Source organism: Salvelinus sp. IW2-2015, linkage group LG11, assembly GCF_002910315.2.
Source record: "Salvelinus sp. IW2-2015 linkage group LG11, ASM291031v2, whole genome shotgun sequence".
Lineage (NCBI taxonomy): Eukaryota > Metazoa > Chordata > Actinopteri > Salmoniformes > Salmonidae > Salvelinus > Salvelinus sp. IW2-2015.
Window position 1 is genome coordinate 12,351,414 of NC_036851.1, and position 13,427 is coordinate 12,364,840.

The 13,427-nt window shown below is 42.1% G+C and overlaps 1 protein-coding gene across 7 annotated transcripts in view; it reads left to right on the forward strand.

The window, feature by feature from the left end:
• Positions 1–13,427, forward strand: part of LOC111969837 (band 4.1-like protein 1) — a 115,179-nt gene that overhangs the window by 61,603 nt on the left and 40,149 nt on the right. For all 7 annotated transcript variants that reach the window (XM_023996140.2, XM_023996144.1, XM_023996145.1 and 4 more), the window contains 3 exons: positions 5,294–5,430; positions 5,895–6,062; positions 9,450–9,554. In XM_023996140.2, the coding sequence (XP_023851908.1) occupies positions 5,311–5,430; positions 5,895–6,062; positions 9,450–9,554 (393 nt within the window). In that variant the 5' untranslated portion in view covers positions 5,294–5,310. The remainder of the gene's footprint in view (positions 1–5,293; positions 5,431–5,894; positions 6,063–9,449; positions 9,555–13,427) is intronic.

Here is a 13,427-nt window from a genome sequence, read left to right on the forward strand (position 1 = left end):
TCTGGGATTGATTTGCACTTTTCGCACCAAAGTACGTTCATCTCTAGGAGACAATGTGTCTCCTTCCTGAGCGGTATGACGGCTGCGTGGTCCCATGGTGTTTATACTTGCGTACTATTGTTTGTACAGATGAACGTGCCACCTTCAGGCGTTTGGAAATTGCTCCCAAGGATGTACCAGACTTGTGGAGGTCTACAATTTTTTTTCTCAGGTCTTGGCTGATTTCTTTAGATTTTCCCATGATGTCAAGCAAAGAGGCACTGAGTTTGAAGGTAGGCCTTGAAATTCATCCACAGGTACACCTCCAATTGACTCAAATTGTGTCAATTAGCCTATCAGAAGCTTCTAAAGACGTGACATAATTTTCTGGAATTTTCCAAGCTGTTTAAAGGCACTGTCAACTTAGTGTATGTAAACTTCTGACCCACTGGAATTGTGATACAGTGAATTATAAGTGAAACATTCTGTCTGTAAACAATTGTTGGAAAAATGACTTGTGTCATGCACAAAGTAGATGTCCTAACCGACTTGCCAAAACTGTAGTTTGTTAACAAGAAATTTGTGGAGTGGTTGAAAAACAAGTTTTAATGACGCCAACCTAAGTGTATGTAAACTTCCGACCTCAACTCTATATGCTGTACTCTACTGTATTTTAGTCAATGCCACTCCGACATTGCTCGTCCTAACATTTATATATTTCTTAATTCCATTCTTTTACTTTTAGATGTGTGTCTGTTGTGAATTGTTAGATACTACTGTACTGTTGGAGCTAGGAACACAAGCATTTCGCTTCACCCGCTTTAACATCTGCTAAATATGTGTATGTGACCAATAAAATGTGATTTGATTTAGTACCCAGCTCGTTAACAACCATTAGGTTGCTAATACCCTGGTACTCACCACTCTGACATCAATGCAAATGCAATAGATGTCACGATCGTCGTTGTAATCATACTCAGACCAAAGCGCAGCGTGATATCGGTTCGACATCTTTATTTATTATGTGAACCGCACAAAACAACGATAAAGAATTAACGATACGTGAAGCTCAAGCAGTGCTCACAGGCAACTACACAGAAACAAGATCCCACTAAACACAGTGGGGAAATGGCTGCCTAAATATGATTCCCAATCAGTGACAACGATAAACAGCTGCCTCTAATTGGGAACCATACCAGGCCAACATAGAAATAAACGCACTAGATCACCCCGAACTAACCAAAATAGAGAATAAAAAGGCTCTCTATGGTCAGGGCGTGACAATAGAATATTACATCGAACACTGATCATCAAAACAGTATGATCCTTTTAAAACTCACCTCACTTTGATGATCATTTTGAAGAAAGAAGATCAACAACAGGTTGACAATTTGTGGAAAACATGGTCTGAATTAAAATGTTGATTGTTTCTTTATACAAAAGCCTCATTTAAGTGATAATGCCCTAGAAGCTGGTGTTTGGAGGATATATTGGCACATGTGTTGTTAGGCCCGAGACGACTAAGTCGAGGCAAACCATGCCTATATATCTCCCAAACACCGGCTTTGAGGTCATTATCACTTTTATACAACAGGTTACCAACATATTCAAATAACGATTGACATTTGTTTTCAAGTTATTTTGATTAATTTATTCATGCTATTTTATCCTTCCACAAGATATAGACACAAATCTAGGGTTGCTAAGGCTGGTTGTTCATTCTATTGGTTCGGTTGCCAGAGACGTAACCCAGTAGTTCAGTCTTTTTGTTCTGTATCTATGGACACGACCCAGTCATTCTTTCTAAATGTTCCATTGCCATACTGGGTGGAAACATTCTTATCCCTTGCTTGCTAGCTAGTCAACTACCGCTAACTTAGTCACGTCAAAAAGCTGCCAGAATAACAGCAAAGTAGCTGCATTTGCGTTTGTTTAAGCTGTTTTCTAGTGACATTTATTTGCATACATCCATAACAATGAACTAAGGATGCCCTGATTTTGCCTGGCATAGAAAATGTCCTCTCACATCAGGACACTGTTGTTCAGAGGAGCTAGCCAACACAACTAATACAATCACTTGAAACTGAAGCTGGAAAGATAACAAACTAGCTGCACTTCATTTCGTTTGACCTGTTTTCTACTAATAGTTCTTTGTATATATCCATAACAATTATGCTGATTTATGATTTCGACTGGCTGAGAAAAGCTGCCTGCCTGTCTGTCTCATCCCGGCACGTTCATTAATATGGGGCAGCTGGAGATCGAATTTGAATATTGAAGGAATGTTGCAAATGTTGGACAGACAGACAGCAACGTTTATACAAATCTCCGCTGTTGAAAACTAAATGTTAGTCTAAAAGAAATGTGAGATAATGTCTATATGCTTTTTATAGTGGAGATCAAGTTTATAAATTGCCTGGCTGGGCTGATGAGACAGTGTATTGCGCAATCAGATGGAACAGAGTAAATGGGCATTTTAATGTCATAGATTTAGCCGGTGGTAAGTTGTGGAATGCGCTTTTTAAAATATTTTTTTCTTTATGAAATTGGGGAGAAAAAGGGTTAGTTTCCAATTGGTAGTTACAGTCTTGTCCCATCGCTGTAACTCCCGTACGGACTCGGGAGAGGCAAAGGTCGAGAGCAATGCGTCCTCTTAAACACAACCCAACCAATCCTCACGGCTTCTTGACACAATGCCCGCTTCACCCAGACCTTAGTTACTTTTCACAATGAGGGAATGTTTGGCCTTAACCTGGAAGCCAGCCCCGCCAAGAAGAAGAAACAGAAGAAACACCGTACACCTGGCGACCGTGTCAGCGTGCATGCGCCCGGCCAGCCACAGGAGTTGCTAGAGCGCGATGGGACAAGGACATCCCTGCCGGCCAAACCCTCCCCTAACGACGCTGGGCCAATTGTGCGCCGCCCCATAGGTCTCCCGGTTGCGGCCAGCTGCGACAGAGCCTGGACTCGAACAAGGATCTCTAGTGGCACAGCTAGCACTGCGATGCAGTGCCTTAGACCACTGCACCACTCAGTAGGTGGAATGCACTTTTATCCAATCAGCATTCAGGATTAGACACACCCGTTGTATAAAGTCTAAAAGCTTACCACATATTAAGCACGGCAGAAAACCATTAAACGAGGCTGTTGGTTCATTGATTGTGCAGGGCAGCTTACAGAATTAGCCTACAATTATAGTGCATTTGTATTTGATTTTGAATAGACTAGTAATAGGGCATTTTTTGTATTTTCATCATTAATAAGCTGACACATTACCTTTTTAGCTACAGAATATCTCACCACTGTGCGTTTCCATCTCCTGTTCTCTCTCCTTCATTCTTTTCTCCATTACGCAGAGAGAGGGGCTCTCAACAGTTTAATGAAATATGTTTTGTTGTGAAAACATGTTGCTATCGATGTTATCGATGAACAGATTTCACTTGGTTTGGCTGCAGGAACAGGGTTGGAGAGCCCATGGCATACAGAGTTTGGGTGGAATATCACCTGTCGCGCAGGGAGAGGCTGCATGCTCCTCAAACAGTGGTTGATGGATGGAGTGAAAAATAAGTGTATTATTAACCCAGACATTTTCATATGCAATCCCGTGTGAAGCAGAGTTTTGATGGTTGCCACTAATAAGAGAGGGATCCCAGCTGCTACTATATTTATTTCTCAGCTGCTAATATTAATCACAGCTCAGCATGATTGAAATCAAACGGGAAAGCGGTCTCCATTCCCTATTCGAGTGCATACGGATTACATTTCTTTTTCCCCCCTGACCCTGTTCCTGCCCATTTTGATTATGGGCCATTCTAAATCAGAACTAATTTAAAATATTAGTAAAGACAAGATTAAATTGAGAATAGTCTGATGGGTGAAAATATGATGGGTGAAAATATGATCACTTGATGAGAGAACAGCGTGTGCAGCCTGAGGCAAGGAACCGAGCGCAAGCTTTTTATAGCTATTGTTTTTGTTGTTGTTTTCCCCCCTCCAAATCATCAATAGCCTACAGTTGCATCATGCAGCCCATATACGTTTTGATATCTTAGACATTCTAAGGTTTTGTTTCATTCGCAACTAGTTGCCAAATACATCTACACTGTAGGACCTGTTTCAAATGATCACTTTTATACTCAAAATACCCTCTCTATTTTATTAAATAATTGCACAGGACTTAAGCATATCTTGTCTGCTAAATGAGCTAGCATACAGCCCATGGCATTTCACATAGTCAGATAACATATAGTAAGCCTGTTCTGTTAATCTGAAATACATTCTCATCATATCATAGTGTTCCTTTAGACCTGCTTAAATAAAGATTTATTGTGATGGTGTATATTGAATTGATTTGTTTGACCTTTTGAAATGTAGATGTTCCAAAGGCTGGTATGATGTTCAGCTGCTGCTGGTATGATGTTCAGCTGCTGCTGGTATGATGTTCAGCTGCTGTTGGTATGATGTTCAGCTGCTGCTGKTATGATGTTCAGCTGCTGCTGGTATGATGTTCAGCTGCTGCTGGTATGATGTTCAGCTGCTGCTGGTATGATGTTCAGCTGCTGCTGGTATGATGTTCAGCTGCTGCTGGTATGATGTTCAGCTGCTGCTGGTATGCGTGGAGGCCTGGAGATGCTAAATGTGTTTATGTTAATTAACGGTCAATTACCGTGAGACCGGCAGTCATTTTGTATGACAAGCTGACAAAATGTCATGTCGCCACAGCCCTACTAATGGCCACTACCATTACTCTTTAGTGAGGATATCTCACTGTTTAATTCTACATGCTCATGAAATTACCAGCGGCTCCCAGAGCTAACAATATTCAGTCCACAATCTTGCATGCAGCTAAATGAATTACAGGATTTTCTCTGGTGATTGCATCGTCTCAACTGCTGAAGCACTGCTTGCCTAAATAGAAGATGATTACCTGAATGAGAAATGTCTTAAATTAAGTGAATGTCCTTGATGACAAGGTGGTTTTTAGCAGCCAGTCACCACAGGAAGCAGAACGATGGTGGCGTTCTGCAGCACTGTTTATCTGTTACAGCCTCTGTTTGCTGTATATGGCTCTGGAGGCCAGAGAATAACTGTTACCACCAAAGAGCTGAATCACATTAACCTATGGCATTTTGAAATGTAATTTTGCGTCATACCTTGCCATCGCTGCAGCCTGAGAAATACCCAGTTGGTACAGGCACCTACTTGCATACTGTTTGGAAAACTCTCTTTTTATGTCACACAGGTCACTTTGCTTTTGTTTTAAGAATTAAACTAAGAATTAAACTAAAATGTATTTTTTGTGTGTTTTTTTTAGGTTAAGGAGAGGTTGCTATGCCAACAGAGCCTGACCCTGAGACAGAGGTGAAGAACGCAGCAGAAGTGTCCTCCCAGCAGAAGGGGGCAGCAGCAGGCATGCAGTACTCTGCTTCAGACGGCAAGATGGCTAAACAGGTACATAGGAGAGCACAGGAAGTTCAATCTACAGTTTAATTAGGGCCTTGTGTTTTTTCTGGTGAGATCACGTGTAATCTTCGTCCTACATTAACCATTGACAGACATTTACACACATTCAGTGATGTGATAATTATATTGTAAACTATCAAAATAAAGAAAGTTGCACACTCCATATATAAACTCACAGCAATTTAATGGGTATTTACCAACGTTTCGGCATCACCCTGAGGAAGGCACAGTGATGCCGAAACATTGATAAATACCCATTCAATTGCTGGGAGTTTATATATGGAGTGTGCGACTTTCTTTATTTTGATAGTTTATTCGCCGTTAGTCAGCACCTCCACACAAACACATTTCTCTGGGTGCGTACCAGCTCATGTTTTTTATAGTCATAATTATAATGAACATCATTCATTTACTTAGAATTTCACCTGTGACTATGTAACGCCCCTATGTAGGACCAGGACTCCAAACTGATCGACGACCACAGGGAAACAGACGACGTGTCAGAGAAGACCACCCCATGCAAGACCCCCAAGTCCCCCCAGAAGACTTCCAAACGGCCAAAGACGGTTCCCTTCAAGGTCACCCTACTGGACACCTCTGACTATGAGGCGGGGATTGAGGTAAGGAATCTCCCCTCAGAGCAGTGCTATGTTTTACTATTGCAGGCCACATTTCCAAGTCCTGGAAGAAACCAGTCAAAATATGTTTGTGGTTTTACCAGCAGATGCGACTAGTTTCTTTACTTTCGGACGTTATGTCTTTGTTGTGATTATGTTATGGAGCTGCAGAGTGCAGATAAGGCCGGCGTAAAGCAGATGACAGACAGGGTGTCATGTTGGGAGCTCTCCGTAGGGCAAGGGTAATGCAAGGTTATACCATTCTCTGCCACAGACACACATTCCAATCATTAGGATTAGTGACACAGAGAATATAGTGAAGGAAAAGCAGGCTCTCTCGCTTACAGTGGCTGTTATTACAGCTCCATCACCAAACAAGACATGTCTTCATGCTGGTAGAGAATGGTCACTGTAGTCAGTATCCTCTCCCTGGCTAATCTGTACCAGCCTACCTTTTAGCAATGCAGATGTATTTACATACACTAGTGTTACTTTCAATTGTATTTGGTTGCACAAAAACAGTCCACGAGAAGTCAGATGTTAAATACAATTCCATTTCAACTTACTGTGCCGGTGGGCAGGACGGTTGGTCATTATGACGAGGGGGGATTAGAGACAAAATCGTATTATTTAAAAATACTTTTCAAACGTGGGTCTACAAACGTGACCCACTTCCCCTCTGCTTATCCCATCTCCAAATAAAAGTCCCACCCAAGTTATAATACGATCGTTTAGATATTTTGTCTCAAATTCCCCCTGTATAGCCCGACATGATGTAAGCAGAGACAAAGTGGGTCTAAAACAGATCCATGTTTGAAAAGTCTTTTTTATAATACGATTGTTTTAGATGTTTTGTCTCAAGTGACCCCCATTATAAAGACCAACTGTCCTGCCCAAGTAAGTTGAAATACAATTGTATTTAACTTCTGGCTTCCCACGGACTGTTTTTGTGCAACCAAATACAATTGAAAGCAATGCTAGTGCATGTAGAAATAAAAGCACCTAGTGTCAGCCAGGAAGGCAGGCTTTGCCACGCCCCGCTGCCCTCTCTCCCCTCTTCCAGGGCCCCTCCTAGACATAAATATACAACATGGCAGAGCAGAAATACTGTACACTTTGAGGGTCAGAGGATATCTCCCTTTCTGCCACATAAAATCCCTCAACAAAACCCAGTGACAGAACAATGGGAAATCTATACTCATTACATTGCGACCCGGGTGCAGTCAAGCAGGAAATATAATATTGTGTTATCGTGAGCTGCCCTTATGATACTTAATTTCATGCTAAGGTGTGTGCGTTTGTGTGTGTCTCTGATGTAAGAATCTCAAGAACATTAGCCTCGCTTTCACCAACCTTTCTCAAAAGAAAAAATAGCAAAAATAGGTAAACAAATACTCTCAAGCCACTCTCAAACCTTTTGTTGCTCTGAACACTAGAAATAAAACTCCAAATGATGCTTACCAAAGCCTTTTGCTTCCCTTTGTGCTTCCATTCATTACTACAGAATGATGTACATATCGACCCCCCATTTTACTCATCATATTGACATAACAAGCTGCTGCAGTACAGTGTTTATCCAAAACCCTTACCTCACTCCCGGCTTGCCTCCGACCCCCTTCCGGTGTTTAATTGGTGGGTTGGAATGTCAAGCCAGTCCTATCAAACCTCCTCCATGCTCCAGGAGTTGATAATAATAGTGTTAAGGAAAGGCAGGCACCACTTTGTGACAACTCTCACTGGAGGAGGTGCCCCATCCAAGGGTTAATTAGCCCGTCTCGTCATGACTGCTTGGCTCTGGCACCCCAGGGGCTGCAGGGGGAGAGGGGGCCGCACACTCCCATACTTCCCTCACCCCTTCCTTCAGCTCACTAGTGCATACTCTATCAGGCCATGCATGGATGAGCTGCACTGTGTTATTGTGCAGAATGGTGCTATTTTTGGCACCACATGTTTTATAGAATACTTTGTGACTCTGACAATGAGTTTGTTTGTACACTTTGCCAATATTTAAGTGTGTTACTTTCTCCTGTGTTTCTTTTGAGGGAAAACACTTGTGAGGAAGTTGTCACGGTGGAGTTGAAGTCCACCGTGAAAGGGAGTGTCCATGGACAAACACCTCAGTGTCTTAGTCACCGGCGTATTAAGATCCTTAACATGCCCGGAATGTATATTTTTAATAGCTCATCTTTATGCCATACTGTCCACTCCGATAGACCCTACAACCACATCTATGTCTTCTCTCTACAACCTTGCCATGGGGACTGTGTTGAATGAGATGGGGAGAGTTCATAAGTGCTTCCACAGTATTATCACACCATCTTTTCAATCATAATAAGCCAAAAGACACACTCCCAGGAAAAATAGCTGCTGCCTTGGCTGCTGCATCCTAATAAATACTAAAACTACTCCTAGCTCTGGCCTTGAGATAATAAGGACCCAAAAACTAGAGGGATGGTGCACACATCTGCATCTGTTTCCCTGGCAACGGCTTGCTCTGTCTCCCTGTCACCGCGGAAACCAGGCTCCAGGGAAAGCGCTGAGCCGCACAGGCGCTTACTACCCGGAGAGCAGCATGCACAGCTCACACACACAGCTCACTACCTACGTACTCCAGGGAAAAGTGTGTGTGTGTGCGCGTGAGTGCTTGTGTGCGTGTGTGCAGCACTACCCTCCACCCATAGTCTGCACTCTGGGATTGAAAGACCGGGGTACCATGTTACTCTGATGGAGTCAGAGTAATGTTGTTGTTTTTTTATGTGTGAATGTCTTCTTGAATTTACACAATAGTTTTTTCCCCTCTATTTGTTAAAGTTACATCAAGGTACTGTATATCATCGCTAGAATGATTTGCTAAAGTGCCATCCCATCAGTTGTCTCTCTCCTTTTGACATGTGAGTAGCTTTGATAACTAAATTTGCACACTTCTTCGGTCTGTCCTTCACAGGAATGTGACAAGAAGATGAGAACCATTTGGATAGGGTTGAGTGGCATTGGATATTGCACTGTTTGCTCGGACCGCTTTTCATGCAGAAAGCAATCTTCCTGCAATTCAGTGTTCATTTTCCCTGTCAAGTATTTGATCAATTCTGACTGTAACACAGCACTCAAGGGCAGAGCTGTTCTAGCCTGTAGACAGCAACAGATAGGAGCTGGTGTCAAGATGGCTTCCCTGTCTGGTTGGGGAGAGAGACACATTCTGTTGCGTTGATTGATACATTTGCAGTTACATGACACTCTTAATACACTTCCAAGAAAACAAATGTATGCACGTCAACAAAACCATGCAGTGTCGTTATGCTTTAATCAGTGAGGCCAGGTCACATGGTCAGAAATCTCCTGACCCTTGATAGACCCTTGATTTGAATGACACGTGTGTCTGTGTTTCTGCAGAAGCACTGCAAAGGACAGGCCCTGCTGGACAAGGTGTGTGAGCACCTCAACCTCCTGGAGAAGGACTACTTTGGTCTGACATTCAGCGAGGCGGACACCCAAAAGGTTAGTGCCTTGTCATGTTGCCTCTGTGACCATTCATGTACCCCCTCCCCTTCCTTCTTCTTCTCATGAAGTACTGTCTTCGGAACAATCCCCATTCCTCTCACCATAACAACAGAAGACACAGCAGGCTCTGGTAATAGTGAGTCACTCCATTAGGAATTGGAAATGAAAATGTGCATGCTCAGTCAGATTCAGCTCAACAAGCAATTTATACAATTTAAGATAACATGGCGCCCTAAACTCCTTAGAACACATTTGAACACTTAATCATCATCAGCCTACATTAGATAGCCCGATTAGTGCTCCACTGACGTCTGCACTTTTGAGGAAGGGTAATTGGAGTAGAATGGGTGTAATTATGGTTATTACGTAACTGGCTAAGATTTAGCTCTGAGACCAAGTTGAATGGCCATGATAGTCAGCCTGTATTAACTGGTATTATGGTTGTTTCGAGGATGTGTGTGTTTTGGGTCTACCCTTCCTGTGTACACCTCACCTTCAGGGCAGGTATTGCAAATTGCAGTGATTGTGTAAAGATAGGATTTGGCATGTTGAAAGAGAACGGCCACTAAGGTGAGACAAACACACCTGTCTCCTGTCACTAATAACAGCTTGTATAGGTCTCAGTAGTTACAGAATGACATGTTGTGACCTGATTTGTCCCAAGTGGTTGAGATTTTTGATCCCGTTCTGTCTGGAGAAGAGAACGTAGTGTGTGTGTGAGGCAAACATGGTAAATGCTGGAGGATTTATCTCACAGCATACAGTTGAAGTCAGACGTTTATATACACCTTAGCCAAATACATTTAAACTCAGTTTTTCACAATTCCTGACATTTAATCCCAGTAAAAATTCTCTGTCTTAGGTCAGTTAGGATCACCACTTTATTTTAAGAATGTGAAATGTCAGAATAATAGTAGAGGGATTTATTTCAGCTTTGATTTATTTCATCACATTCCCAGTGGGTCAGAAGTTTACATACACTCAATTAGTATTTGGTAGCATTGCCTTTAAATTGTTTAACTTGGGTCAAATGTTTCGGGTAGCCTTCCACAAGCTTCCCACAATAAGTTGGGTGAGTTTTGGCCCATTCCTCCTGACAGAGCTGGTGTAACTGAGTCAGGTTTGTAGGCCTCCTTGCACGCTTTTTCAGTTCTGCCCACAAAACTTCTATAGCATTGAGGTCAGGTCTTTGGGATGGCCACTCCAATACCTTGACTTTGTTGTCCTTAAGCCATTTTGACACAACTTTGGAAGTATGCTTGGGGTCATTGTCCATTTGGAAGACCCATTTGCGACCAAGCTTTAACTTCCTGACTGATGTCTTCAGATGTTGCTTCAATATATCACATAATTTCCCTTCCAATTATCCACATAACCTAATATCCACATAATTCTCCTTGGCAAGTCGGTTAGATGTTATAACCGACTTGCCAAAACTATAGTTTGTTAACAAGAAATTTGTGGAGTGGTTTAAAAACGAGTTTTAATGACTCCAACCTAAGTGTTTGTAAACTTCCGACTTCAACTGCAGGTACCTCTGAGAGAAGGTAGGCCCCCTCTTCAATACCAGGCTTATCTGAGGGCAGCCTTTACTGTCTGGGGTCCTCGGTGACTCTAAGCCAAACAATACTTGATTGAAATATCTTCCTCAAACTCCTCTCTGTCTCTCTTTGAGGATATTATGCCCACACCATTTGGGGAGAACATCTATTGTTGATTGCTTTGTGAACTTTGACTGCAGTGCATCCTGGCAGCAGAACGGTGAGAACAGTTGTTATTCCTGCTGGACTGCTCTACAGAGAGGAGACAAATGAGACAGTGCCTTTTAGTTATTGACTGGTATTTGGCCCAGGCCGACATCAGAGAGATTCAGGAGGATAATAAATGACTGCTGTTGATTATGGTGCTTAGCACGCTGATTAAGCAACAGAGGACCTCACTCGGGTTGTGTGTGAGTGAGAGCTTGTTAGTGTCTGTGTGGGTGGATTTCAGTTCATTAAATGCAAACCTCATCGGCCAAGTTGTGTGCGTGAGTGGCGCAAAATAATTTCACCCACACCAAGCGCTAAAATAGAATTTGGTTCTATTTGAGACATGCCACACGCTGCAAGTCCCCTCCTTATTGGATATCAGTAAGATACAAACCCACGTTGATGCTTGTAAGACAAACAAGGAGAGATTAATTCAAGAACTAACTAAAAACTAACTAGGTTTCTCTTTTTATGTGTGGATTAATCGTCGGAGTAGAGAAACATGATTTTATATGGCTCTGGGTCAAAATTCTACAAAGAACCATCTAAAAAGAGGAACATGTGCATAACAGGTAAAATAACAACCCAATGTTTATCTCTTAGGACAAACCAGGCCCCCAGTGTCCGGTCTGGAGCGTGAAGCTCAGAGCTCTGCTGGTTGTCTACTGCGTAGCAAGCTAGAGGTGCCAAAAGCCCTGGTCTGCCCTAGAAAGCCAATGTAAATTACAATCACCAGAATGGCCAAACAATGTTTTTTTAGATGGCCGTTTTGGCCTGTAAAATGTGTTTATTATGATCAAGTTTTATCCTCACAGTGAATTATTTGAAAGTTCGCTACAAATCGAGATATTTAATTAAATAGTGATCCATTCTGACTACTACATTTGTGACTTACCACCTGGATTTGGTCTTCTGTAAAATTAGAAAATATGGTCTAATGCAAAATTTGAAAATGTGTTTTTTTACATTGGATTAAAGTAGAGACTCAGAGCTACAAAATAGTATATCATACACTGCATTGTTGAGGAACAATGGGAAAGTAATTCTGCTTTGAAAGTTGATAAACTTGTTAACTTACTTTTGAGAAAATGGCCTTTGAATGTTTTGGTATCTAGTGAAGAGCTCTTCTTTGTCTACACCCATTCAGCATCGTTCACACCCTCTAAAGCTTTAGCCCCACCCATCTCCTTTCGCTCTCGGAGAGTTCACAGCGCACACTTGATGCTCTGGCCGATGATTTGTTTACCTCTCGATAACATGAAAACATGCTAACCAGCTCTGCTGGCAACAATTATATTATGCTTTTTTGCCGACGTTTACTGACACCGGCCATATTCAACGGGTGTTGTACACTTTAGCTAAGACATGTAGCTAGCTAGGTAAATGATGAACCTAGCTAGGTAAACAATGTGTAAGATGACACACGTCACGTAACGTTAGCTAACGAGCCAGCCAGCAACCGTTAATCTAGTTAAACAACAATAAACATAAACATAAATCATGCCGTTACTATCCTGCATGAATCTGCTGGGAGCTAACCAACCAGGTTCAATGTTTGCTAGCTAACATTAGGCTCTAACTAGCAAAGCAAACGGTTCTGGGATACTAATTATAACGTCATACACATAACATCAGCTAGAGAGCCAGCCAGCTAATGTTAGCTAGCTAGCTAACAGTACACTTTAGCTTGAAATGAAACCACTTTCTGTCAAAATTTGAAACGTGTAATATCTGAATGTAGCTAGCCAGACTATCTTACCCATATACATAATCATGCATGATGGTCGCATCTCCCTGTCACGGATGCCATGCCATGGTTGCTCTTAGTTTGAAGATGTTATCCTTCGATGTTTTATCCATCTCTTTAGCTATCCCACTCTAATTCCACTGATTTTCAAAACTCGATCCTCCAAAAAGTGGAGAGCAACACTTTTGCAGCTCCACCAGACGATACATTTTAAAAAAAAGCCGCGTTCAACAGGATTACCAACACAGACTGACCAGCTCAAATAGACAGAAGCCTTCTATATGGCAGACCAATCTGAACTCCTCTTTTGGCTTGTCCAGCCAACTCATTTTCTCAGCCAATCATGGCTAGTGGGAAGGTTGCTGACTTTTT